This window comes from Gambusia affinis, linkage group LG08, assembly GCF_019740435.1.
Source record: "Gambusia affinis linkage group LG08, SWU_Gaff_1.0, whole genome shotgun sequence".
NCBI lineage: Eukaryota > Metazoa > Chordata > Actinopteri > Cyprinodontiformes > Poeciliidae > Gambusia > Gambusia affinis.
The window spans coordinates 19193372-19220965 of record NC_057875.1 but is presented as its reverse complement, the minus strand read 5'-3'; the positions used below and the strand labels follow the sequence as shown (position 1 = coordinate 19220965).

At 41.2% G+C, this 27594-nt stretch overlaps 1 protein-coding gene across 2 annotated transcripts; it reads left to right on the top strand.

The window, feature by feature from the left end:
• The first annotated feature begins 97 nt into the window (after positions 1 to 97).
• On the top strand, positions 98 to 27585 carry LOC122835265 (sodium channel protein type 4 subunit alpha-like). 2 transcript variants are annotated; one of them, XM_044124163.1, is made up of 31 exons: positions 98 to 299; positions 7183 to 7333; positions 7650 to 7787; positions 9945 to 10063; positions 10510 to 10596; positions 11125 to 11250; positions 12230 to 12318; positions 12809 to 13072; positions 13252 to 13315; positions 13386 to 13527; positions 13634 to 13837; positions 14397 to 14496; positions 14624 to 14853; positions 15233 to 15304; positions 15614 to 15715; positions 15814 to 16161; positions 16266 to 16428; positions 16543 to 16727; positions 18017 to 18089; positions 18265 to 18419; positions 19495 to 19668; positions 19870 to 19980; positions 20937 to 21212; positions 21289 to 21342; positions 22359 to 22496; positions 22571 to 22675; positions 22987 to 23257; positions 24538 to 25090; positions 25176 to 25320; positions 25452 to 25529; positions 26236 to 27585. In XM_044124163.1, the coding sequence occupies exons 1-31, from the start codon at positions 217 to 219 to the stop codon at positions 26389 to 26391; spliced, it is 4956 nt and encodes a 1651-aa protein (XP_043980098.1). In that variant the 5' UTR covers positions 98 to 216; the 3' UTR covers positions 26392 to 27585. The 2 variants fall into 2 exon arrangements, with proteins under 2 accessions (XP_043980098.1, XP_043980099.1); XM_044124164.1 differs by having other exon boundaries at positions 99 to 299; positions 14400 to 14496.
• The last annotated feature ends 9 nt before the right edge of the window (positions 27586 to 27594 follow it).

Sequence of the window (27594 nt, the reverse complement as noted above, 5' to 3'; positions counted from 1 at the left end):
CTGAGGGCCACGGTTGGGAGCCACGCTGATATAGAGGAGCTTCTCACACTTGGGGTTTCAGAAGCTCCTCCCAAACACAGAAAAACAAGAGACCTGTTTGAAAACCGCAGAGACCCTAGAAGGCTCGTAGAGAAGAACAGCTGCAGGAAACCAAGAAGCTGGGACAGACGAACCGGGACAGTGAGACAAAGACTGATCAGGACTAAGTTGTGGAAAATGTCCTGGTTTGAGTTTTGGGGCAGTAGGCTGCAACGAGCTGAGCATCTGATGAAAACACAGCAGCTGACCCCCTCCCAGAGGTGAGTCTGTCTGCAGAAAGTTTCTCTGCTCCATTCTGGTTTGTAGAAACTTAATTCATCATCATGTGTTCTTTCCCATATTGCTGGTTCGGATCCGGTTCACTCAGTTTATCTGGGTTTAGGAGTTTTTTTGTTTGTTTTTTTTTTTGCTACATCCATGGAGTTTTTCTTCTCCCTCATTATCTGCCTGTGATGGGGCCCCACTTTGGGCTCTCAAAATTGCACCACTGCTGATTCAAAGAGGTTTTTCCTGTAAAGGATCAAGACACTGACAGCAAATCAATCACGCCCAGAACAGACAAAACAGTTAGTCTGAAACGGATCACATCTAAAATCCTGCAGAACAAAGAAACTGAAAATGTTTTCAGATGTGCGGTGTTAAAACAGGATGAGGGACTTCCGGTTGAGGCAGCGCCATGTGAGGACGTGGGTTTGTGAGCTCCACACCTGAACCATTTCATTTCTGATACGGCTCTTATAAAATCACGCGATATAGCCTTGCACAAGCTGTTGTGTATATATTAGACAACATCAACCTTTCAGGCATGCCAAAAAAATCTCAAGTCAACAAGTTCGGACAAGACGCGAGGGCCTCTGAAGCGGAAGCCAGCTCAGCTAGCATAGCTTGCTTAACCTCAACAATGACGACTGCGGCGGGCAACCAGAATGCCATTATGGAGGAATTACAGTCAATGAGGCAAGAATTGTTGAAGAAAATGGACGAAAAGGCTATTGAAATCCAAACGGAGCTGCGCAATGTCACAGATAAACTCAATAAAAGACTGGACAAACTTGAGAGTCACACGTCTGAGCTAGAAAACGGAGTGACCGCTAATGCTAACTCTATTGCGACTATGGAGTCTGACTTGTCTGGGATGAAAAAAGAACTTTCCCTGCTCAGAGCCCGGTGTGAGGATCTGGAGGCCAGATCACGGCGTTGCAACGTCCGCATCACCGGAGTGAAAGAGGGGCGCGAGCAAGGGAAACATCCGTCAGTTTACGTAGCTGGTGTGCTGAAAGAAGCCCTTGGACTGGACAAGTTGCCGACTCTGGATAGAGTGCATCGGACCCTCCGCACAAAGCCAGTACAAGATGACTTGCCACCAAGGGCGTTTGTGGTTAAATGTCACTACTTCACAGAAAAAGAATTACTTCTCAAAAAAGCAGCAGAGGCTGGAGTGATAACAACCGCTGATGGTGACACTATCCGCGTCCTGCCGGACTTCACCCAAGCTGTGAGTAAACAACGCGCCGCTTTATCAAGTAAGGAAACTGCTTCAGCTGCGAGGAGTCCGCTACGACCTCAGATACCCAGCGACGCGTTAAGGATTACTACGGCGGATGGACAAGACCTTCAAGGATCCAAAGCGTCGCGAAGGAGTTTGTTCTGAAGGAGTTGCTGAGCTGAAGCCCCATTAAGCATGACCGTTCGCAAGGGAGCATGGCCTGGAATTATTAGGACTGGACGGTGCCGTCGCAGGACAATAACAAACATTCGTGCTGAATAATCGGATCTTACAGGTAATGCGTGCGTATATTGAGCCTTATAGTGCGTTTTCTTTATAAAAGAGACATACCATAATGTCTAATTTTGAATTCTAAGTTTTGGCTTTTTTGATACTTGCAATTATTATTATTTTTTTTAATTTTTTGGAGCCTTGTGATGCTATATTGGAATGGGTCACTACTGCTGTAGAAATTGCATCGTTGCGTTTTATTACCGTTTGTAATTGGGTTCTGGTGTGGGCTAACATGGTAAGCATTTATCAGTTTGGATAGTGAGGAGATACACTGTGAGAACTGGAAGTATAGCGGCCTCCTTTTGAGGCTAATTTTTATTTTATTTTTTTTCCCTCTTTTGCCGTTCTATTATAGGTGCTTTGTTAATTTTGTGTTCATTATTCCCCCCTCTCCTGCCCCTTGTCCTTTTTTTCTCTCCCCTGTTCCCCTCATGGGCTACATGTTGGATGCCTCTTTTGTTGAGTCTTGTCTATGACCTCTGCAAATAATAAGATACTAACCAACACCACTTTGGTGTGCTGGAATGTCAGAGGATTAAACCATCCGGTGAAACGTAACAAAGTATTCTCTCATCTTCAGAAATTGCAAAGTCGCATTGTTTATTTGCAAGAAACCAATTTGCTAAATAAAGATCAGTGTAGACTCTGCAGAGGTGGCTTTACACAATATTTTCATTCGGATTTCAACAGTAAGAGCAGGGGAGCAGCTATTTTAATACATAAAGATGTACAGTATGAAGAGTCTAAAACAATTAGGGATAAAAATGGCAGGTATGTCATCACACAAGGCAAATTATTTAATAGGCCTGTTGTTCTTGCTAATGTTTATGCCCCTAACTGGGATAATGTGGATTTTTTTAGCAATCTTTTTTCCCTCTTACCAGATCTTGAATCCAATTTAATACTAGGTGGGGACTTGAATTGCACTTTGAACCCAACATTGGATCTCCAGCCCAAAAGTTGCCACGCTTAGTAACTCAGCCCGTTGTATTAATACGCTTATTGAAACATACGGAATGGTGGACCCTGGAGATTCAAATATCCATCATCCAAACAGTTCTCTTTTTTCTCCCAAGTACACCAAACCTATTCAAGGATTGACTACTTTCTGATTGATGAGAGACTCTTGCCCATGGTTACCCAAGTAGATTATGGCAGCATTGTAATATCAGACCATTCCCCAGTCACTCTGCGGTTAGGCTTTCCTGAAGACAAATCTCCCACCTTTTCGTGGCGGCTTAATCCCAGACTGCTGTCTGAACAAAGGTTTGTCGACTTCATCAACGCACAAATAGATATTTTCATTGAGTTAAATGAGTCGCCTGAGATAAGTAATGCTATACTTTGGGAAAGTCTAAAAGCATATCTGAGAGGTCAAGTGATATCTTACGTTGCTGGTGAAAACAAAAGGAGGGCTAAACGGGCCTCAGAGCTTATTGAACGAATTAAAACCGTAGATCAACAACATTCAGCTTCACCTTCTGTTGACTTATACAGAGAAAGAATCCTACTTCAAACAGAATTTGATTCAATCACTAATACCAAAGCCATAGACATGCACCTGAGGTCACGTCTCACCTATTATGAGTCTGGGGATCGTGCCGGCAAAATGTTGTCCCATCAACTTAAACAGTCAGCATCTGCAGGTTTCATTACAGCGATAAAGGATGAGCATGGTAACATACTTACTAACCAAAATGAGATTAATACTCAGTTTAAGTCATTTTATGAGAATTTGTATACTTCTGAAGCTGGTGACACTGCTTTGATTGAAGACTTTTTCAGTAATCTGACTATACCCATGCTAGATGACTCGGACAAATCTAAATTGGAGGGTACTATTACTATATCAGAAATAACTCAGGCTATCACAAAAATGAAACCCGGAAAGGCACCTGGCCCAGATGGGTTTCCCATAGAGTTTTTTAAAAAATTCGCACCAAAATTAGTCCCTTTACTGCTAAGAGTTTTTAGGGAGATACTAGATAAAAAGGCCCTACCTGTGACTATGACGCAAGCAATTATCTCACTGATACTTAAAAAATCTAAAGACCCCTTGCACTGTGAGTCATATCGCCCAATTAGTTTGCTATGTTGTGATTATAAGATTTTGGCAAAGGTCCTTGCTGGCAGGCTCGAAGATGTTCTTCCCAAACTTATCCACCCGGACCAGACGGGCTTTGTTAGGGGCAGACAGATATCCAGTAATTTACGACGTCTCTTTAATGTAATCTATCAGCGCCATGATGTTGAACCTGAAGTAGTGATATCCCTTGACGCCCAAAAGGCATTCGACAGAATTGAATATGATTTTCTGTTTACTACACTCAAAAAATTTGGATTCGGCCCAGTTTTCTGTACTTGGATCACCATTTTGTACACAGCACCACATGCATCAGTACGAACAAATAAGGTCACTTCTAGTTTCTTCCTCTCTCACGTGGTACCCGACAAGGATGTCCCTTAGCCCCTTTTGTTTGATATCGCTATTGAACCTCTGGCAATCTTGATAAGGGACTCCGCTAATTTAACTGGTGTGCAGAGAGGTGGGCGTGTAAACAAATTGTCCCTTTATGCTGATGACCTCCTCCTTTTCCTGTCTAAACCCAATATTACAATACCTATTGCTCTAAACCTAATTGGAAAATTTGGGCAGGTTTCTGGTTATAGATTGAATCTATCAAAAAGTGTTTTATTCCCAATCAACAAGGCACGTCAAATTGCCTTCCATAGTCTCCCCTTTATAGTCAGTAAAGATAGTTTTGATTATTTGGGCGTCTGTGTAACATATGATTACAGTTGCTTGTTTAACAAAAATTTCGCTAAGGCACTGAATAAGGCTAAATTAGACATGGAGAAGTGGTCAAAACTCCCTCTGTCTCTTGTAGGAAGAATAAACTCAGTCAAGATGACAATCATGCCAAGGTTCTTATATCTGTTCCAAACCATACCAGTCTTTATTCCTAAGAAATTCTTCAAAGAATTAAACAGACATATATCTGTGTTTATCTGGAATAAAAACATTCCGAGAATTAGAAAGGAATATCTAGAGAGACAGAAAGAGGACGGTGGACTGTCCCTACCTAATTTCCTTTACTATTACTGGGCAACCAATATCCATAAGTTTTTGTACTGGTTTATAGATCAGACGGGTCCTGAATCCCCAGATTGGGTCCACCTGGAACAACATTCTAGCAATCCAGTGTTGCTTAGCTCATTAATATGTAGCCCTTTACCTCTGAGTAAATGCCACAGGACGAATAATCCAGTTGTTATGGGGCGCTCTAAAGATATGGTTCCAATTTAGGACTCATTTTCAATTTAAAATGCACTAACTGCATCTCCTGTGCAATGTCCAGTTCACCCCATCCTTGATAGATCCATCCTTTCAGAAGTGGCACGAGAGAGCATAACTTGCGTTAAGGACCTTTTTGAAAGAGGTCAATTTGTTTCTTTTGAACAACTTAAAAGGCGCTTTGGTGTCCCTCAGGCTGACTTCTTCAGATATCTCCAGGTACGTAGTTACGTGAAAACTAATTTCTCATTAACACTGCCTCGAATAATGTGGATTGATGAATGTTTGGATATGAATCCGACTGATAAGGGCTTAATATCAGTTATATACGGCAAAATTCAGAACGCTGCATCCCCATCACTTATACATCTAAAAGAATCATGGGAAGAAGAGTTAGGGGAACTATTTACTGATACAGCCTGGCAGGCCGCGATCTCAAGAATCCATTCTTCTTCAATTTGCATTAGACATAGCCTGCTACAATTTAAGGTTCTGCACAGATTGCACTTGTCCCCTAATAAATTAGCTAGAATGTATCCTGGTGTAGATTCATCTTGTGTTAGGTGTGGACACAACCCTGCTGATCTCAGTCATATGTTCTGGTTTTGCCCTAGGCTCCTCCCCTTTTGGGAGTCAGTTTTTAGGACGATTACATTTATATGCAAGAGGAATATTGATCACAGTGCTCTAACTGCCTTATTTGGGGTTGTCCCTCCGACTACACCAATAACAACGCAGCAGGCCAATGCTATAGCATTTGTTACACTGCTTGCAAGACGCCTAATATTATTCAATTGGAAGAGAGCTGCTCCTCCATCTCATAAGCAGTGGATGGAAGATGTTATGCTCCATCTGAAGCTTGAACATCTGAAACATACAATACATGACTCAATCCAACAATACAATATCACCTGGCAGCCATTTCTTTTGCATTTTGAGACAGACTTCTGAGCATGTAGCCCTCCCCTCCTCCTTTCCCTTCCCCCCCCCCTCTCCTTCCCCTTCTCCCCCCCCCACTAAATATGTGATGTTAGCACCTGTTGTCATTTTGTTTTTGTTTGTTTTATTGTTGTTCTTACATGTATAAAACAATAAAAAGATTTGAATAATAATAAAACAGGATGAGAACCTTGGAGCACAGAGTGTGTGGGGATGCTTTGTTATCAAATATAAAATCTACAATAAAAGAGAACAAAACTCACAAATTTGTATCTGGAAAACTATAATTGATGCACTCGCTGACTTCTGTGAACAACCTATTGTGCAGCCTGTTTGTGGAGCATGTTCGCACCCCAAGGGGAGACAGACGGATGAGGAGCGCGTTTTTGGGATGTAGACAATGGGAGTTCACTGATGTGCTGAGATAATAATCCAGAACATCTCAAGTCCTGCAGAGAAACTGTCAGCAGTGCGTTGGTAGAAGTTGGCCAGAGGTCTGCAGAGTCTGATCAGTCACTGGACATCAAAACCAACAGTAAAACATGGTAGTGTGATGGTTTGGAAGACTTGCTAAGTGGAGCCATGAATTCTGCTGTTCATGACCTCAAATTCAATCCCACTTGGGTTCTGCAGGAGGACGATGATTCAAAACACACCAGTAAGCCCACCTCTGAATGGCTGACGAAGAACAAAACAAAGATTTTGGAGTGGCCTAGTCAAAGTCCTGACTTGAATCCTACTGAGACGCTGTGGCATGACCCTAAAAAGGCAGTTTGTGCTCAAAACATCCAGAGTTGCTTAATTAGATCAACTCTGCAAAGATGAATAGCGAAATTCCTCCATATCTGTAAAAGACTCACAGCAAATTATCCCAAACTCTTGATTGTAATTGTTGCTTTTTACGGTGCCGTTATGAATCACTTTTTCACACATGTCCAGGTAGGGTTTATTCTCTCTTAATGACATCCTCATTAAACACAGAATGACACAATTTGTGTTTACTTGTCTTGTTATTAAGTGAAGGTGGATATTGTCTAGTATTACTACCTGACTCAACATTTGAACCAAACTACAGTGAGGTTCTTCTCCCTCACAGTCTTAAAGTAAATGCTTTGTAACGTCCCCACAGAAACCAGTTACATGGCAACCACGAAGTTCGGATGGAGCTACGAAACCAGAGGATGACATCTTTGCTGCCCCCTGTTGGTGTGGAGGTCTTCAGGCGCTTTACGCCAGCCTCCTTGGAAGAGATCCAACAAGAAGCTGTGAAGAACAAAAAGGTACAGGTGGACATTCAGCTATCAATTAGATCAGGGGTGGGCACTCCTGGTCCTTGAGGGCCGGTGTCCTGCAACCTTTAGATGTATCTCTACCTCAACACACCTGAGTCAAATAAGGAGGTCAATAGCAGGACTCTGGAGAACCTGACTGCACTCAGGAGGTGATTCAGCTGTTGGATTCAAGTGTGTTGGACCAGGGAGACGTCTAAGAGTTGCAGGACACCAACCCTCGAGGACCAGGAGTGCCCAGTCCCGAATTAGGACAAACAAATCCTCCTGGAGAAACTCTAACTCTCACTACCTGAATTCATTCTAGAAACCAGAGAAAGACCAGAGCAAACCAGCCAGTCACCTGCAGGCGGGGGAACCTCTCCCTTTTATTTACGGGGACCCGTCCCCAGAGCTTCTCAGCACACCTCTGGAAGATCTGGATCCGTTCTACCAATCACAGAAGGTTTGTTTCACTTCTCATTTCTGCAAGGCAAAGATAAATAAATAAATCACTGGTTAGATCTTATTCTGGGTCCTGGATAACTGAAGATAAGGATAAAACGGGTTTTACATCAAACAAACCAAACCAAACATCTCTTTAAATTTACAAGAAAAATGTGTTTACTCAAATGTGCAACAATCAGCCAGCATCTGTCTGATAACGACTGTCCATTTTAAATGGTGTAATCACATATATGTACATACAAGACATGCACAACATATAACAGATCATGTTATTTCACTACACACTACATGCGATATGCATATCACAACAAAACTGCTTGTGTGCTGCAATAGATGCTTGGTAATTACTGAAGTACCACACACTCAGGCTCTCTATTCCTGAAATATATTGGGTGATGTTTGTTTGTTAACGCAGAATGAAAAACGTTGGCAATGAGTTAATGTGGTGAAGTAATTTAGAAACTACAAGTAAACCGCTTCGTGGCCAAAATGGATGCTGGGCAGAACCAACTAAAAAAAGGAAGAAAAAAAAAATGCTTTTGTTGAGATGAATTAGTAAATTATCTGGAGTTTATGTTTGTACTGAAAAGACATTTACAAAGTTCAAATATTTATTTATTTATTACAAGTCACATCACTATTGCAGCATTTACCGACACGATTGCATATTAAATACTTACAAAACATGTAATCCTAATCCACACTTAATTGCCCAGATAAATTGTATCACAATCAATCAACCAACCAACCAATCAATCAATCAATCAATCAATCAAACAAGTTGGCCTCAGAATCATTAAATTTAGGTGTTCCAGCCACAGGAAGTTGTCAGGAAAACTTAACTTGTCTGCCTGTCTTGTGTTGAATTGACTTCCTGCCCAGAGCCTTGACCTCACTGATCACCTTTGGCTTGAACTATAACAAAGTTTCTGATTCAGGCCACGTTGTGCCTGACCTCTCAGTTGTTCTTTAAAGACAATGGTCAAAACACCCATCAACACCATTCCCAGCCAGACTTCCAAAGAATCGAAGCTGTTGGAGCTACAAAGAGTCAGGCAGCATCAAATTAAAGCATCTGCAATGAAAGTGTGTGTGAATAGGTAAGTCACCAGATACTTCAAGTTGATTTCCCCAGCAGATCTTACTCTCTGTGGTGGAGGTCCTGGTCTCTAAAGAAGCTCTTTGCCCTGTAAATGGATCATTGGCTGTTTTCAGGCTTGGGCAGAAGAGATCTGATGAACATTATTAGATTGCTGAATTAATGGAAACAATATCTAATCTCTAATCTCCTCCCTTTCTGCATTAATCCATATCCTGTTTTAAGCCCCTTTTCTGATTTTACTGATGTCTGCCTCTTATGCCTCTCAGCAGACTAAACTGAATTTAGTCTGAAGAAACTGAAAACACAGTTAGATGTTTGAACTTATACGTACCAGCTGAGGGCCTGAAGTTTAGCTCAGTCTTACCCACTGACAACATTCTGGACTTTGAATCTTTAGTTAAATTTGAAGGGCAGTGTTATTTATTTTCCAGGCACATAGTTCAATTTTATAGCACAATCATGTAACTATTATCTTCAGTTGTCATAAACATGCTGAATGTAGCAAACACGATTTAAAGACTGAGAAGACATTTGACTTCACAATTAGATGCTTTTAAATTGGCCTCTGTCTCTTTACGAAGCTCCAGTTCTTTCTTATACTCCACCCTCAGTACATCATCAGAAAAATGTTTCTTCATTATGCCGTTTACAACCATCAGGAGCACAGGACTTAGAAGTAGCTTGTATGATTAGCTCAGCAGAGTCTGAAAGAGCTGAGTGGGGGAGTGTTGCTTTGCGAGTCAGGAGCTTGGAAACTGTGGCTCCCAGGAGGAGCTGCATTAAAAAGGAGGCGTTTGTGAGACTAAATGTTTAGGCCCTTCAAAATGGCTGCCATCTGGGAGATTGAGGATTTCTCAAACATGCATGAAAGAATCAAAGCAACTCTCCATGTCTGTTTTCGATGAAAGAATAACATTAGAACATGATATGAAGCTCAAAAAAGTAGATTTTACATTATACTGCCGTTTTGAAGGCAGTATTTTAGGAGCTAAAAGGAAAATGAATGTCAGTCGTCTAAATGTGTTAAATTTACTTTGGCATTATTTTCTACAGACCTTCATCGTCATCTGTAAAGAGAGGCTCATCCACAGGTTTGATGCTGATCCAGCCTGTTACCTGCTCAGCCCATTCAACTGTTTGAGATCCTCCGCCATCAAGATCCTCCTTCACCCATATCCTTCACAAGCAAAACCAGAACCCTCACGGGACCTTCGTTTGGTTTTCTGTCTTTTCTGACTATTGTGTGTTTTCATACTGTTGTTAAATGTTCAAATGCTTTTGGCTGGTTTTGCTCTGGCTCGTGTTTTTCAGTTGCTTTCTGTATTTGTGTGCTATTTGATGTGGTGATTTTGTGTTGTTTTTTTTTTTTCCTCACTTGATTTTGTGTATTTTGTGTTGATTATTTATGGATTTGTGGTTTGTGTGTTTTTTATTTTTTTCTGTTTATGTCTTTTTTGTCCTAGTTTTGTATGTTTTTTGCTCGGGTATGGTATGCTTTGTTTGGTCTGTTTTTGTGCTACATTCATGTATTTTTGCTTCGGTTGTGTTTGTTTTTCATGTGGTTTTTGTGTGCCTTTGTGCTATTTTAGTAACATTTACATTTTCTTAACATAAACACTATATTCAGCGTCTTCTTCATCCTGACGATCCTGACCAACTGTATTTTAATGACAATGCCTCACATGTCGTGGACCAGAGACGTGGAGTGAGTACACAACGGCACAAAAAGACACCTACATAAGTGGGCTGTTGCTCTTCCAGTCCCACGCATGGCACTTAATAGAAATAAAATATTCAAAATATCAATTATGTAAACATTTTTGACCTATTTAAGGGTTGAAATAGGTTCTTCAAATGGAAGTAAAAAACAAAAAACAACTCACTTTTTAAAATGTATCTGAAGCCAAAGGAAACTGTAAAATAATCTGGAAAGAGCTAAACAAATGAACAAATTTTAAATGTGAACTCAGAACAGCAAATAATATCTGTGGACCTGGAGTTATTGAGAGATTTAATGGCTTCTTTGTGCATTTTGTTAAAGTTCTGTGCTGTGAAACCCCTGCCTTAAATATGTTGTTAATCTTATTAATCCTTTGTGATAAGAGAAATGTGGAATCAGCTGTGTTAAAGTTACATGCAGTCTGAATAAAACTTTTCCTACTCATATTTGTAGCTTTAGACCGTCTCAAAATAGTTATAATTTATATATGTTTGTTTTATATCACCCGTACAGGTATGTGTTCATGATTATCTACATCGGTGAGCTCATCCTGAAGCTTTTGTCACGAGGAATCAGCTTTGGACGGTTCACCTTCCTCAGGGATCCCTGGAACTGGCTGGACGTCCTCAACATCACTGCGTAAAGACAACAAGACAGACGCATGGATGAGATACACACACCTAAAAAATACCCGATAAATACCTGAAATAATTCATTTTAATTAAAAAATGCTTAATTAGTCACAGCGTAAAGTTAAATGCTGTAACTCAAATTGTTCCAGTTTGTTCAAAGAGTGGTTGTAGATCAGGGGTGTCAAACTCATTTTCATTTTGGGCCATTTCAAAAATCTCAGTGTGCTTAAAGGGCCGGTTGTGCCAGAATATATAGATAAAATCATTGAATTGTTAAAATATCAGTAAATAGTTGCTTCATCTTTCCATTAGTGTTTCTTAAAATTAAATAGTAATGATTGTTTCATGCTGATCAGTCCATCCAGGTTTTCGAGATTGATTTTGTGTTGTTTTTTTTTTGCAATCAAAATCTAAATGTTTTATGTTAATTTGGAAATATTTGTAAGAAATTGTTACAATATTTGATGTTAAATGTGACTTTTTATTACTCGCCATATAAATCATGGACTACAATTTGACATCAAGTAAGTCTGAGGCAGCAGTCAGTTCAACCCAATGTTTGTGGCCACTTTTGAGAAAAATCTGCAGTAGAAATCAGTAAAGAATGTGGGGATCTGTTTTTGTGTGAATTTTGCGTATTTGTAAAAAACTGGGGAGGGGGGCTTGTTGATATTATTTAGAGTTTAAAGGGCCACATAAAAAGCTACGGCAGGCCAGATTTGGTCCCCCAGGCCTTGCGTTTACAATAGGCAGTAAGGATCTACTGTATTTTACAGTATTTTACGTTGCTTGTGAAGAAGTCTCATATGCAGACATGACATTCATGAAACCACTGGCAGAGTGCATCCCTGTCTGCAACCTCAGAGCAACTCAGCAAACCTTCTTCAACTTCCTGCGACTATCTTCTAGTACTCCTATTTATCAGGCGTAGAGAAAAGCAAGTTTATTGATTATGATGATTAATGATGAAGGTGCCTGTATTTCAGATCTGTTATCGCGATGTCTGTTGGTTTGAGGGAGTTTGCTGCTTTGAAAACGATTTCTCGTGTGTTGAAGCTCTTCAGCTACGTGCCAGGTGAGTGTTGTTGTTATCTTTATAGAACTTCCATTTAGATATAGTTGCTTAAATCGTCAAAACTACAAATAAAGCCCAGTCCTAATGTGATGGAAAGTGGATGTTTTTCAGCATGAGGGTCAGGCTAAATTGTGTGAAGTGAATTTAAATTAGGGCTGTGCGTATGTTGGTGAAAGTTAGGATTAAAGTTTAGGTTAGATGATGCAAATCGGTGGACATTGATACATTGTCTGAATGGGATAAAAATAGAAAAGAATGTGCCAATATGTCTGTGTGAACAAGGGTCAATCTGAGTTGGTTTAGTTCAGTCAGTGTGCATCGGCGTTGGTATGAGTGAATCAAGTGAGTCACTTTGTGTATGTCAGGATGTGGAGATCTGTCATTGTCCGTATGTGTCAGTGTTTGTGTGTTGTGAGAGTGTGTCGGATGTGAGAGGCATCAGGAGTACATTTGATGTCTCAGCAGATGTTCCTGTGTCCTCCAATCCCAGGGCTGAAGAAGACAGCTGAAAGGCTTGTGCAGTCGTTGAAGTGGCTGGCTATCGCCATGGTCCTGATGGTGTTCGTCCTGAGTATCTTAGCTCTGATTGGCATGCAGTTCTTCATGGGTGTCCTCAAGCATAAATGTGTCATTTCTTCCCCATCGGGAAAGACGGACACACAGACCACTGAGCAACCTGAGTACTTCGTCACTGACAACGAGACAATTAATTTCTACGACAACTTTGTTTTCGAGCATTATATCAACAAAGGAGGTAGGATGACATCTGAAATTCTCATCTTTCCTGGTTTATCAAAGCACTTTTATCATTTTTCAGATGCTTTTTTGTTGTTGTTGTTTGTTGACTTGTTTTTTTCTGGTAGTATTGCAACATCTAAGTCATGAGCATCATTGGACATTACACTAATGAAAGTTCACATCTCTGTCTGATAGAAAACCTTTTTTTCATGCCTGGTCAGTCTGACCCTATGCTGTGTGGGAACTCCTCAGATTCTAGGTATGTAAACACAACTGCAGTTTCTTCAGAAGCCTGTAACAGCTGTAACAGCATGTGATGATGTGTCCAGACGCTGTCCAAGGGGTTTCACCTGCATAAAGACAGGGAGGAACCCAGAGTACGGATTTACCAGCTTTGACACGTTCAGTTGGTCTCTGCTGGCTGTGGTCAGAATCGCAATGCGGGACCTTTTGGACGTCCTGCTGCAGCTGGTGAGGACCAAACTAATCCCAGTTGAGACACCTGGTCTGGTCCACTGAGCTTCTTTTTGTTATTATCTTCCTGTCTAACCCGTACAACCGCCTTGTCATCCCTCAGACATTGCAAGCAGCAGGTAAAGCCTATATGAGTGCGTTTGTGCTCATCTTCTTCCCTGGATGTTTCCTGGTGGTCAGCTTCTTTGTGGCAGCGGTTGCCATGGCGCTGGTGAAGCAGGAAAAGGGTGAGGCTGCTGAGGCCAAAAAGACAGAAGAAGAGTTTAGCTGGATTGTGAAGGTGCTGAAGAAGAGAGAGGACAGTGAGGTGAGTTCCTCTTTTTCATTGGCTTCCTACCTTCTCCAGTTTCCAACCTGCCGTAGTTCCGGCTCAAGAATTACAAACCTAATGCTGGTAATAAGAAAAATACTCAATGCCATTGTTGATAAAGTGGCAAATCTTTCTAGAAGGTACAGGGTCCTTTCTGGTTAATAGGAAAATATAATTAATTACAGAATGACAATAATTTTGGATTGGATGGAAAAAACCAATAAGTTGGGGAAAATTCAGCCCTAATTTGGAAAAGTGTAGAAATTAAAGGTTTGCCTGTTTGGCAAAACGGCGGACAAGAAAAGACTTGGAATAAACGTACATATGCTTTATAGAAACATTTGCCTTTGATTCAGTTGTACAATTATTTTGTTGTAATTGCTCACCTCTAGTGGGCCATGTGTGTCATTTGCTGTTGATAGATACAAAAAAAATGTCTTCATTCAATGCTAAAATAAATTGCGTCACAACAAACAATGTGTGCAGAGCATATGTTAACCGTATAAACAAGGGTGTGGTCCATTCACATATATTGAGTGAACATTTCCGCGGTCAGCAGGTCACTGGTGAGACGGCGCTCCTGGAAGAACATGACTCACCACAGAAGAAGAAACCAGCAGCAAGGACTCTAGATCAGGAGAACGTCACTGTGGAAGGTAAATGACGGTTGATTTGGATAAGCGCAGTGGCCTTTCCGATGTAAGAGGTTATGCATTAAATGAACAGGCTTGAGTCTACAAACTCACAGTTCTTGCAGGTCTTACTGTACTCTTTGTGCTTCAGATACTAAGGATGAGGTCCAGCCTTCCTGCTGCTCCTGCGCTGACAGAATCCTGCAGGGCGAATGCTGCATCTGCTCTCAGTGGCTCAAACTGAAGCTCCGCCCCTTTGTCCTGAGTCAGTTCTTTGACCTGGGAATTATTGTTTGCATCATCGTCAACACTATCTTCATGGCCATGGACCATCATCAAATGAGGCTGGAATTTGAAGAGACGCTGTCCAATTCGCATATAGTAAGTGATACAGATGGGATTTATTTGATATTTAGTCCAGTTTTGGATCACATCAGTGTCACTTTTGCATAATTTTCAGTTCACTCTATTTGCATGGTTTTAGTTTCTTTTCTCATTTTTAGACTAGTTTGAGTTCTGCTTCCAGGCAATTTTAGTCCAGCTTGACTGAGGTTTTAGTGTCATCACTGTTTCTGTTCAGGTTCAATTTAACTTTAGTTCAGTTTCAGTCGAATTTCAGACAAGTCTTAGCACAGTTTCACACAAAGGAAACGTCGCTTATTTCTGTGAAGTTTCATTTGCACTTCTGGTCCAGTTATGCCCCTCTTTCGTTAGATACCCAAGCTGATGAACAAAGTGACCTTTGATCTCTGACCTCCAGGTCTTCACTGCGATCTTCACAGCAGAACTTCTCCTCAAAGTTCTGGCTCTGGGCATTAAAGGCTACTTCAAGGTGAGAGAAGCGAAGAAAATAAAACCTTCTTGTTGAACATCAGTCCAACATTGTCAACATCAATTCCCAGACCTCACTTGATACTGAAACGTCTTTTATCTAATAGTATCAAGCTTTTTGGCCACTCAGAGCTGCCATGCATGTAATTGAATCCAATTATTCATTTTTCTTATCACCAAACACTGACTGGTAACTGGACAGCTGAATGGTAGAAGTTACAACCTTCACAACCTTGGCCTTTACATGCAGTTTGGGATTTCTATGTGAGGTGGCTGTATGGTGCTGTTGAATGTATTGCCATGGTTACAGGTGAGCTGGCACATCTTTGACTTCATCATCGTCATCTTCAGTCTGCTGGAACTTTGTCTTATGTACGTCAAGGGTCTGTCTCTGTTGCGTTCAGTGAGATTGGTCAGTATGATGATGACATCACCACCATCATTGGTGTTAAATAAATACGTTTTACCCCCTCTGATCTTTTCTGACCTATTACTGCCCTCTCTGTCCAGTTGCGACCACTGAGATTGGGTCGTTGGTGGTCCGCCTTGGGCATGCTGATGAAGATTACCTGGTTTTCAGTGGGAAACCTCTGTGTGGTTCTGGTCTTCGTGGTCTTCATGTTTGCCGTAGTCGGCACACAACTCTTTCAGCAGAACTATGAAGAAAATGCCTGCATGTCCTCCTCCGGCTGCAAGCTTCCACGCTGGCATATGATGGACTTTTCCCACTCCTTCCTGCTCGTCTTCAGAGTCCTCAGTGGCAAGTGGATTGAGTGCATGTGGGATTGCATGAAGATCTCCAACAAGGGCCTTTGTGTCATCTACTACATGGCTGTTATGCTCATCGGGAACATCCTGGTGAGTCTCTGTTCTGACAAATCAGAGCACCAAGAATAATTAGGTTGTACCAGGTTTCATTTGCTCCCTGTCACATTTTGGATTGTGTCCTGGTTTTGTTTCAGGTGGTGAATTTGTTTCTCTATCTGTTCTTGAGCCCATCCTGTACTAATAAACCAGGCGCTGCAGGAGGACAAGGACCTAATAAACATCATGCTGGATCCTGGATCCTGGAGTCTTTCAGGGCTCTAACAGGAAAAAGGTCGGATGCTAACACCGATCAGAAAGGTGAGTTTCTTATTTTCTTCAAGGGTTCTTGATTGTTGCGGTGTCACAGTAAACTTTGGTTGTCTGAGTGTTTGTGTTCAAGCACTGAGGATTATCTGCATAATTTCCCGACAGTTGAGTCAAAGAACAAAGACAGACAGGACAATTTGGCTTTAACGCCCGTCAGCTCGGGCCAGCCGTCACTCAGACATCACAGTAATGACTCAATCAAAGACTCGAGCGTGGTGGAACTCAGCAGCTGTCCTGGGAACAACTTTAAAATCCAAGCTGACACAAACAATGAAGAGAAGAAGAAGAATGTGAGTAAAACATTATACTTGTGTAATGTTTTCCTTATTGAAGCCTGTTTATAGATCATAGGATGAACATTTTAAAGATGTCTGCCTTATGCAGCTGGTCTCACAAGATGGAAAAAGGACTGAATTTATATAGCGCTTTTCCAATTATTATGACCACTCAAAGCACTCTACACTAGAGTCAGATTCACCCATTCGCACTTACAAACACACACACACATTTATACACCAATACTCAGAAAACAATCCAATAAAATCCATGAAGCAGTCGGCCCACAGCAAACTTTCCTTTCCAAATGGAGACGGATCCATTTAGGCACCGGTGAAATGCTCGCCCCTCCTCTACTGAATCGGGAAGGCAATTTGGGGTTAAGTGTCTTGCCCAGGGGCACATCAACATGTGGCAGGAGGAATCAAACCTACAACCTTCTGATCACAAGACGACTACTCTACCCATAGAGCCACAGTCGCACAAGAGAGGATCTTGACACTGAACAATCTGCCCCTCATTCTACTCAGAAACTCTCTTTAAACCTGCGTCCAAAGAGTGAGGTACTCTAGGGACAAGATTTTAACCATCAGCTCTCTAATGGACAATTTTAATTCATATCTGACTTATATATAGGAAACCAAAGGAGAGAAACTAAAAGTGGAGAAACATGGTTTCTCCTTGCAAATAACAGTAGGTTGTAAACATTTATCAAGTTTGTTGGGAGAAGCGATGGTTATAAAGCCTTAAAGGAGCTGGGGGGAAAGGACAGGCGACGATGCTTCTTTGTGTACCTCCGATGCATCAGACTGTCACAGAAGCAGATTTTCAGTTCGTGCATGAGGCTCTTTGACTTTCTTTGCATAATTGCTCTCCTTAGACCAGTGCTTCTCAATTCCAGTCCTCAGGCCCCCCTGCCTGCATGTTTTATATGTCCCTCTATTCCAGAACAGCTGATTCAAATTATTGCATGACATCTTTCTGCAGCCACCAAGTACTGCAGGAGCCTGTTAATCACCCAAAGATTCAATCCAGGTGTGTGGCAGAAGGGAAACATCTAAAACATGCAGGGCAGGGGCCCTGAGGACTGGAATTGGGAAACACTGCCTTAGACTGTCATGGTCGACCACACCAGACCCTGAAGCATCAAATAGAATCATCCGGGCCTCAAAACAATACGTCTATGTACAGGATCGTCCATATTGTTTATCTATTTGTTCTATATATTGTTCAGCACACTGAACATTTTGTCTTTAATAAATTACTTTAACATCAGTGTGGGAATCTGTGTGGGTTTCTACAGCATGGTGATGTGCAAGAGCTTCAGGACAACAAAAATCAGACAGAAAACTCACCTGGAGATTGCTGCTGTGCAAGTATGTCCACTTGTGGGACTGTGCAGAAATCAGACATTTTAAGCAAAAATGTATCTTTAATCATGCAGTTTCTTCTTCTTCATTCCTTAACAGGATAAACTTAAATGTTACATGCTTCTGTGAAGTGATGGGCACAGCATATGCGGATTATGTGATCGATACTTTTATATTTCAGTTTGTTGCAACTGCTGTCCGATCCAGGATATAGAGACATCCAGAGGAGCAGGGAGGGGGTGGTATAAGTTCAGGAAGGCATGTCTCCTCGTCGTACAACACAGATTATTTGAAAACTTCATCATCTTCATCATCCTGCTGAGCAGCGCTGCTTTGGTAAACACAACACGTCGACTTATAATCAGATCATATTGGCTTGTTCCATCAGTACATGTTTTTCTGTTTTTAATTAATTGTTGAAATCTCAAAAAAATTTTGCCACATTGTCATAGTGCGGTATTTGTGTTTAGAAGTTTGTGGATTAACTAAATATAATTTGGCGTAACAAACAAAATGTGTAAAAAGTGAAGCACTGTGAATAGTAAACAGAGAAAGTGAAAAGGTGAAGTAGAATAATATTACAATACAACTCTCCCATGATCAGAGCTAAGGTGTCATTTCCTCGGCTGTGATTCAGCCTCTGACTGCCAGAAGACTTTTCGATGTTTTTCATCCAATTTTCCTTCACATTTTTATACAGTTCTGCTAATCAATGCTGACGTTGAAATGAAATGTGCTGAAAACTTTGTTCAAAAACTTTCTGGAGGTTATTGAGAGCAGAGCTCACTCAATTAAGGTCAGAAATGTACAGTAGTTTTTAATCTTGTCAGTAAATAGCTAATTGGTGTGCTAATAGAATGGGATGTGCCGCTATGTACCCATGATATATCCATCCTTTGTCTTAACAACACATTAGGTCTGATGTATTGTATCCCCCTGTCTTGACTCCATGTCATTCTCTTGGGTTGTATCTTCTCATTCCTATGTCTCAACTCCACATCGTACGCCAATGTCAAACCTCTGACGTTGGTTTGACCCCTGCATTGTACAGAAATGATCTATAAATGTGTTGTACCTTTGTTTTATACCCACGTCATATCTCCCATTTGGTAACACCATGTTTTACCCCCACATTGAAACTCCAAACCTTACATCCTTGTCACACCCCATATTTTACCCATATTTCATTTCCCCACATCTTATCCCTAAGCCATGCACCTAACTTGTATTCCCCATGTGTTACACACATATATTGCCCCATGTTGTACCTAGACCCATAGCAGAGGGTCTTCATTTAAAATACATGCACAAATTGGTTATAAAAACATTAAAAGTGTAAATGTACCCAATGATGACGTGGCAACATGACCAGCTGCTTGGAGCGCATGACCACAAGTCTGTTTGCATCCAGGCATTAGAAGACACAATGCTGTTCCACCGTCCAGTCCTGCAGATGGTTCTGGACAAAGCAGACCAGATGTTCACCTTCCTGTTCCTGATGGAAATGCTTCTCAAATGGACTGCTTTTGGATTCAAGAAATACTTCAGCAGCTTTTGGTGCTGGCTCGACTTTCTCATCTTAGACGTAAGAGCATAATCAATAACACATTTTTAGTCTGGCTCTGGTGGCTGTAGCTGTCCTCATATGAACACCAACACTAATGGTTTTTGAGTCAGTGTGCAGACGAACAAATCGTCTCACTAACAGAACAGCAACAGAAACCTAAACTCCTGCTTCCTGTTCACCTGTACCATGATGTCATCAGCAGCTATGTTTATCCTCCAGGTGTCTCTGTTCAGCTCGGTTTGTGTCATGCTGGGATACTCCGCTGCATACCTGAGGACCCTGAGGGCACTGAGGACCTTGAGGGTCCCGTCTCGCTTCAAAGGCATGAGGGTAAGACAGATACCGTGACTTCTGAACAAAGACAGGTTACAAAGACTGACCGGGGTAAAGGACAGACAGATGGACCAACAAATAGGTGACATTTAGACTGGTGAGGCAGACAATCGGTTATTGGAGAGGTACGGATAGATTTACTTTTCAAACAGGATAGTAAGACAACTGGACAGACTGAAAACAGGGACAGACAAACACTGGAAGCAGATCTGATCAGATGGACAGCTTAAGGGACAGAGACAGAAGTCTGCAACCTTTGGCTCCGGAGCCACAACTGGACCTTTGGACGTCAAGAAATTTGGCTAAAAGTGATAAAGAAACAACAAAAGTTTTAAAACTAGATATAATAACAAATGTAGCTATCTTTCAGGTTTTTATGGAATAATTACATTTAATTTCCACAGCAGAATGAGATTAAAAGTACCAATGGTTTTTGTCTAACTCTAATTTTCTTGTTATGAGGCTGATACTATGTGCATATATTAATATCCATTTAACAAAATGTAGCCATCATCTTTTCAAAAAGGTTTTTTGATTTTCCTTATATTAAAACCTAAAAACATCAATAAAATGGTCGCTCTTTAAAATTAAAACAGGCTTCCTGTATATTTTAATTTAGAAATATATATAAGATATATTTTTTTCTCTAAAGGTCAGGTAATATTTGTAGATCAAAATCTGTTTTATTTAGCTGTATGGAGGACAAAAGTGGTTAACAGTAGTTTTTTGGATTGTAAAGGTTTCAGACCTCAATGATTAAATGAACAGACTGGGGAGCCAATGGACATAAACACCTGAAGACAAGTTAGCGAGACATAGAGACAGGTTAGACAGATGGAAAGATGGATAGAGAAGACACAGTGTGTTCGACTGAATGACCAGTAACCTTCTTAACAGAGAGCAGCTGTAATTGGTCTGAGCACCGGCTGATTCCTCGTCTTTTTTCTGTGCAGGTGGTGCTTCGGGTCATGGCGGCCACTGCACCCCCCATGTGCAACTCTCTGCTGGTCGTTCTGTTTGTCTGGCTGATCTTCAGCATCCTGGGAGTGAACTTGTTTGCAGGAAGGTTCGCTTACTGTTCCAACCACACAGACGGCATAATCTCTGAAGTGAATAACAGGACGCAGTGTTATGAGCTCAATGACAGCAGCCCCGCAGACGTCTACTGGAAGTACCCTGAGTTTAACTTTGACCATGTGGCGATGGGTTTACTTTCGCTCCTGATCCTGGTCAGTTGATTCAACCAGCAGCTTTACCTATAAATGTGTTCATGTTTTTCTAATAAAGACCTGTGCTTTGATGCAGGCCACATCAGCAGACTGGAAAGAAATCTTCTACGCCACAGTGGACTCCACAGAGGTCAGTGCGCCACCAGCTAGCGCTGTTGTGTCGAGGCAAATTCCTCCGTCTGCTGCCGTGGAGATGGTGGACAGTGCCGCAAAAAGTACCTTCAAAATACCTTTACCATCAAGTGCAACATAGATCATATTCAATACTTTCTAAAAGTTACATGTAACCTTTATAAAAAATATGATTTTAACTATTTGTTAAAACTGTCAGCATGTTGTGACAGTTTGTTTTAAGACAGATGAGTCGCAAAAAGACTGAGCTCCTCCTCCCTGAGTTACCATTGCTGTTTGAAGAAAGATAACCAGTCAAAGCCAGGAGGAGGGCCTTAGTGATGTCAATCATCCTTATGAACGCGCTGCTAAATGTGCGTTATGGAAGGTACCGTTCCAGGAAAACCGTTTATCCCCCAAGCATTCATGGTGTAGCAGAGAGAATGGGACAGCATTTGGGCAGCAAGTATGCCAGAGTGATTGACGGCGCTAAGACCCTCCTCCTGGCTCTGATTAGTTGTTTCTGACCAAATGGTTCATTTCTGAAGTTCTCACTCTGAGAGAAGGCAGAGGAAATCAATTGTTTTCAGATTTTCTGTCTTCTATTACGCCGTCAGGACATGGTAATAGTTTTAACATATATTTTTAAAAACTTTTCATAAAATCTGAAATCCCCAAAGTTGTGGTTTCAGCTCAAATTTCTAATCTATAGCGATCAGCCGAACTCTGAAAGCATATTGGTTCATTTCGGGGGAAGATGGCGTGTTTATTAAATGTATAGAAACTGTCCATATTTATATAGGTTGCATTTTTAAATCTAAAACAACTTCTGTTATGGCTCACTGTTCTAAAAAAAAAACAAACAAACATTTTTATGATATTAAAACAGCTTCCAAAGCACATATGATTAAATTGAAAGATTTACATTTTCAATAGAGGGTTTTACTGCTGGAAGTGGTCTTAATAAATGTCCCATTAGTGGTACCAGTAACTGTAATGATAATTGTATTGTTACTGGTCTGTGCTTGTTTGTAGGTGGACATTCAGCCTGTATATGAGTCCAGACCGGTCATGTACCTGTACTTTGTCCTTTTCATCATCTTTGGCTGCTTCTTCAGCGCCAACCTCTTCATCAGGTTCTTTGTCGATGCTCTCCATCAGCTGAGCAACAAGATAAGTTTTGTTACAGTGGTTGCCATGGCTACCTGGTTTCTGTCAGCTAATTCGTCTTCCCTGTGTTTCTGCACGCTGGAGGTAAACATGTTTTCATGACGGAGGAGCAGCTGAAGTTTCACAGCACCGTCAGAAAGATGTTCCCCAAGTCACCTGAGAAAGCTGCTCCACGCCCAACGGTGAGGTCACGCGATGTTCAGGTCACAGTCCAGGCTGGAGCGGACTCTAAAATCTGCAGGGTTAGGGAAGACTTTCACCTGAAGCACCAAGTAAAAGTAAAAACGAGATTTGTAGCCCTGAACTCATTAAAACTGTCAACACCTGTCCTTGGTGTGACGCCGATTTTATTCCCCCAGAACCAACCAGTACAGTAAATGTTAAATAGCCTAATTATCTTTTTCCGGCTCCATTTTCTGTGAAGGTTCCTGAACCTTATTGGCTTTTAGCAGTAATGGGAAGTGATTGACACCAGTCTCCTGTTTGTCACCAGAACCGGTTTCAGGCTCGGCTCTTCGACCTGGTGACCGCTCCGCTGTTTGAGATCCTGGTGGTGGCGCTGATCTGTCTGAACGTGGTGGTGATGATGATGGATTCAGACGATCTGTCTGAGCAAGGACAGGAGCTTTTGATGTGGTTTTTGTTCATCTTCATAATCCTCTACTGCATCGAGTTCTTCCTGAAGATCACTGCTCTCAGGCGGCACTACTTCAGCTTCGGGCTGAACATCCTGGACTTTGTAGTCTTCATCTTTATGGTCTTAGGTGAGTTGTAGGCAGCTGATGGGCTCTTCTCAAATCACTGACATGTTTATAATGTGACTTTATATGTTAGAGCATCTCCAGAGGGGTTTGAAGCAGAACTGCTCCCAATAATTAGCTGCTGTAATAATATGCTGTACTCACAGAAGGTAAAGCCACAGAAATCCTGAAGAAGATTTTTTATTTTTTTTCCCCACGAGGGGGTCCTTTTTGTGGGCTCTAGTGTCCCTTTTTTCATAGTAGGCTGACAGGAAAGGGGGGAAGACATGCGGCAAATGTCGTCGGGTCCGGGAATCGAACCCGCGACGGCCGGGTCGAGGACTGAGGGCCTCCAGGCGTGGGGCGAGCTAACCTCTACGCCACCGGAGCATGCCCCAAGAAGATTTTTTTAATATAGATTATCTACTAGCATGCTTTATTGTAATGATTTATTTTGCTATGAAATGTGTGATTACACATGAAATAAACTAACAAAAATAAGAATTACCTTCTAAGTTCATCTTCTAGGTTTGTCTCCTGGCTGGTTCGCCAAATAAATGTAGCTGCTTTATTAACTTTATTATTAGTAAATTGGATAATTTAATATATTTATAGATTATAACTTCTGAAGGAGCCCAATAATATATCGTCAATGCCACTGATCACAAACGCAGGTTTTAATCAAGAGGAAAATTGTATAATGTGTGAACAACAAACAAGAAAATACAAACAACTTGTTATATAGACAAATGTTCAAAAGGGCAAGACAAATTAAGTCATATAAAGTTCATACGAAATTAATTATTGAATGAAGGGCAATACAAATATTTGGCATCCACCTGGTTGTACAATATTTTAAATTTAAATGATCAAAACAAAGGTTTGATCAAACTTCAGTTCAGTAGCAGGTGATTTAATTTGGGTCTAATTGAGTTTTTTTGGCAAAGAATCCCAATACAATTATTAATATTTGACACATTATTATAATTAAATATGCTTCCTTTTTCAGTAGTACCCTGGAAAAACAATGAAATGTTAAAGAAAACAGATCACTTCTGGCAAAAGCCAAGGCCATGAATCAAATTATGTCTGTTTAAACAGTTCTGCTAGAAAGCCTCTGCTAGTGAGAAACCGCCTGACTTTTCCCTCAAAATATCTCTGAGATTTTTCATCTATTGAACTCTGACTGAGTGCGATTACATCATTGCCTCATGTTAGACGTTCTTGATCATCAATCTCTTGAGGTTTAAAACCAACAAACTTTCATTAGAGTAAAACTAAAACTGTTCTCTTTTTGCATTCAGGCTTGTTCTTCACTGATTTGTTGGAGCGCTATTTTATCAGCCCCACTGCCTTCTTTCTTCTTCGGTTGGCTCGCATCAGCAGAGTCCTCCCATTCTGCCGTTTGGGTAGAAGGATACAGATGCTGCTCACCGGCTTCATGATGTCTCTTCCTGCCCTCATGAACATCGGGCTCCTCTTCCTCCTTGTAGTGTACACCTATTCCTTCGTTGGGATGCGTATTTTTTCCATGATCAACTTTGGGACAATCGGGGACAGCATGATCAGTATGATTCTCTTCAGCCCGTCCTCTACCTGGTCCCTTCTGGTGCGGAATAGCATGAAATATTCTCCACCCACAGTCATGCCACTTTGGTCCTGGGCCAACCTATCGGCAGGCATCGTCTTCTTCTGCTCCTACGTCCTGCTGCACCTCCTGCTGGTGGTCCACCTCTTCATTGCTGTCATCCTGGAGAGTTTCAACAGCAGGGAAGCTGAAGAGGCTGTTCTTCTGCAGATGTTTTACAACACCTGGAGAAAGTTTGATCCTGAAGCCTCACAGGTCATACAGTACAGGTGAGTCTCTCCCTGATGCAGCCTGGGCCTAAATAAACCCTGTCAGTCTCTGTTGGTGGTTATTGAACTCTGTTGTTTTCCACAGTGAGCTGTCAGATTTTTGCGACGCGCTCCAGGATCCGCTGAGGATTCCTAAGCCAAATAACATCCGGCTGGTCAACATGGATCTGCCTCTGCTCCCGGGAGACCAGATCTGCTGCCTGGATGTCCTGAAAGCACTCATGACTCAGGTGTCACAACTTAGTCCAACTCTTGATTATTATTATTATTATTATTATTATTATTATTATTATTATTATTATTATTATTATTATTATTATTATTATTATTATTGTTGTTGTTGTTGTTGTCTTGTATGCAGACATTTGGTGAAGAGAGTGAAATGGACTCTCTTAAAGCCCAGCTAGAGAAGAAATTCACCGGCAACAATACAACACAGGTTATCTTTCATTTTTATTTTTAACTTAATTAAATTGTGCACTTCATATGTTGTGTGAGCGTTCACTATAAGACTTTTTAACATTTTCATCCTATTAATCCACAACTGGAAGCGGTCACAAGAATCAGAATTTATTTGTCATGTGGAAAAAAAGAGAGAGAAAAAAACAGGATAAAAAAAGCTTTTGTGTTTTTCTGACATATTTGGACATTTGGATGTTTAACATAGTAAGCTAACATATAGTCTACAATAGTTCACAAATGATGACATTCAACCAGAAAGAGACAACACAGTTTTAATTTTCATGAGAGGTAACCTTCGTTCTCTAAGGAAAACCTGAAGACCAGACTGAAGTCCAGGAAAAATTTAATCCTGTCTTTTGGATAAACTCTAAAACTGAGTTATATAGAAATCATATTATATGCCGTACTTAGGATCAAATGTAGCATTCCACCTACTGAGAAGCATGGAGGTGGAAGTGTCATGGCTTGGGTATTGTTTTCTGTAACAGGACCTGTCCAGCTCAACATCACAAAATCCACCATGAATGCTACCTTAGAGAAGTTCAGAGTTCTGCTGTGAAAAACTGATCAGGTCCTTTGGGTTGGATGGGTTTCGGGGGAATTAGGTGTAAATAAAACATCGTGAAGCTGGTTGACAGGTGGTGTTTCCAAAACTCACGGGGGTGACCCCTTGTGTGTTGCAGGTGTCTCTTGAACCAATCAGCAGCACCCTGCAGAGGAAACAGGAAGAAGTAGCAGCAGCAGTGATCCAGAGAGCGTTCCGGAAGCACCAGGCGCAGAAAGGAGCTCCAGGCCAGCCTGAGGACAAAACCACAGGCGTGTCGGCGTCTTCCCAATGAGCACTTGGCGACTTCTCTTGTCCGAGAAATGTTTGGAGAGAAACTTTCCATCTGGGACGGTGGTCCTCTGTGGTGTTGTCCTGATGGAAGTCTCCCTGATCCAGTTTCTACTAATGCTGTTATCGGGAATGTGTGACATATTCCACAGCTCCATCTGGGTTTACTTTGATTAGCTCACATCATCCTTCCCTCACAACAGGAAGTGAAAATACTTCTCATGTAATCTTATGTTTTTCTAACACGTTCTGGGCCTAAAAGTGGCCCTTTGTCAGTAACTAATAGACTAACTCACATTTGATGATTAGCTGATCTGAACACAAACCAGCTACCAGCAGAACCTCTGGAGGCAGAGTGGCTGATCTTACAAAAGCAAGAGCTAGAGTTAAACACATTAAGCTTCATTTTCACCTGAACATTACAAAAAATACATATTTACCAAATTACTAGGACTTTTACTACGTTATGCTTCTGTTTAGTTTATGAAAACAGAAAGTAATAAACATGAATATAAAATTATTGTTTTATTTTGTCTCTTTTAATGACCTTCATCCTTCTGCAGGTGGCCCTCTTGGGCCAAAGAGAGAGAATTTGTAGTCATTGCATCATGTCTACTGTTGATTTCAAGGACACCCTGTTAATTTTATCGATTTATTAACGTTGCAGCATTCCTTCCTTCTGAGCAAGCATGTGATGACAGTGGAGAGGTACAACTACTTTTCCACAAGAGGAAACCAAGCTAAGTAGATGCTGAGAGAACATAGCAACCTGCCAGGAGAAAGAAAGGAACGTTTTTAGCCTAGTCTTAAAGGTAGACAGTACGCCTGCCTCGTGGACAAAAACTGGAAGCTGGTGAGACTGAAAATATCCAAACTTCAAGAGAAACGTTTTCTGCTTTTGGAGTTGGGACACACTCATTTGTTTTCTCACTGTTCCCTGGTCTTCCTTGATACTGCAGCCAACTATATTCACTCACCTGTTTTCCATAATCACCATCCTTTGTTTTTGTTCCTTCCTGTTTTTTCACTTGGTTGTCATTTCCTCATTCCTGTCATGTACATCACTCTCCGTCCTGCCAGCTTGAGCTCATCAGGTTATCTCTCGTAAAATTTTGGAGAAAATTGACTTGCTGCCGACCTTCGTTTGAGTCTTCACAACACCACAGACATAACAGAACCAACCACACGTCTCTTTATCAACATTAGA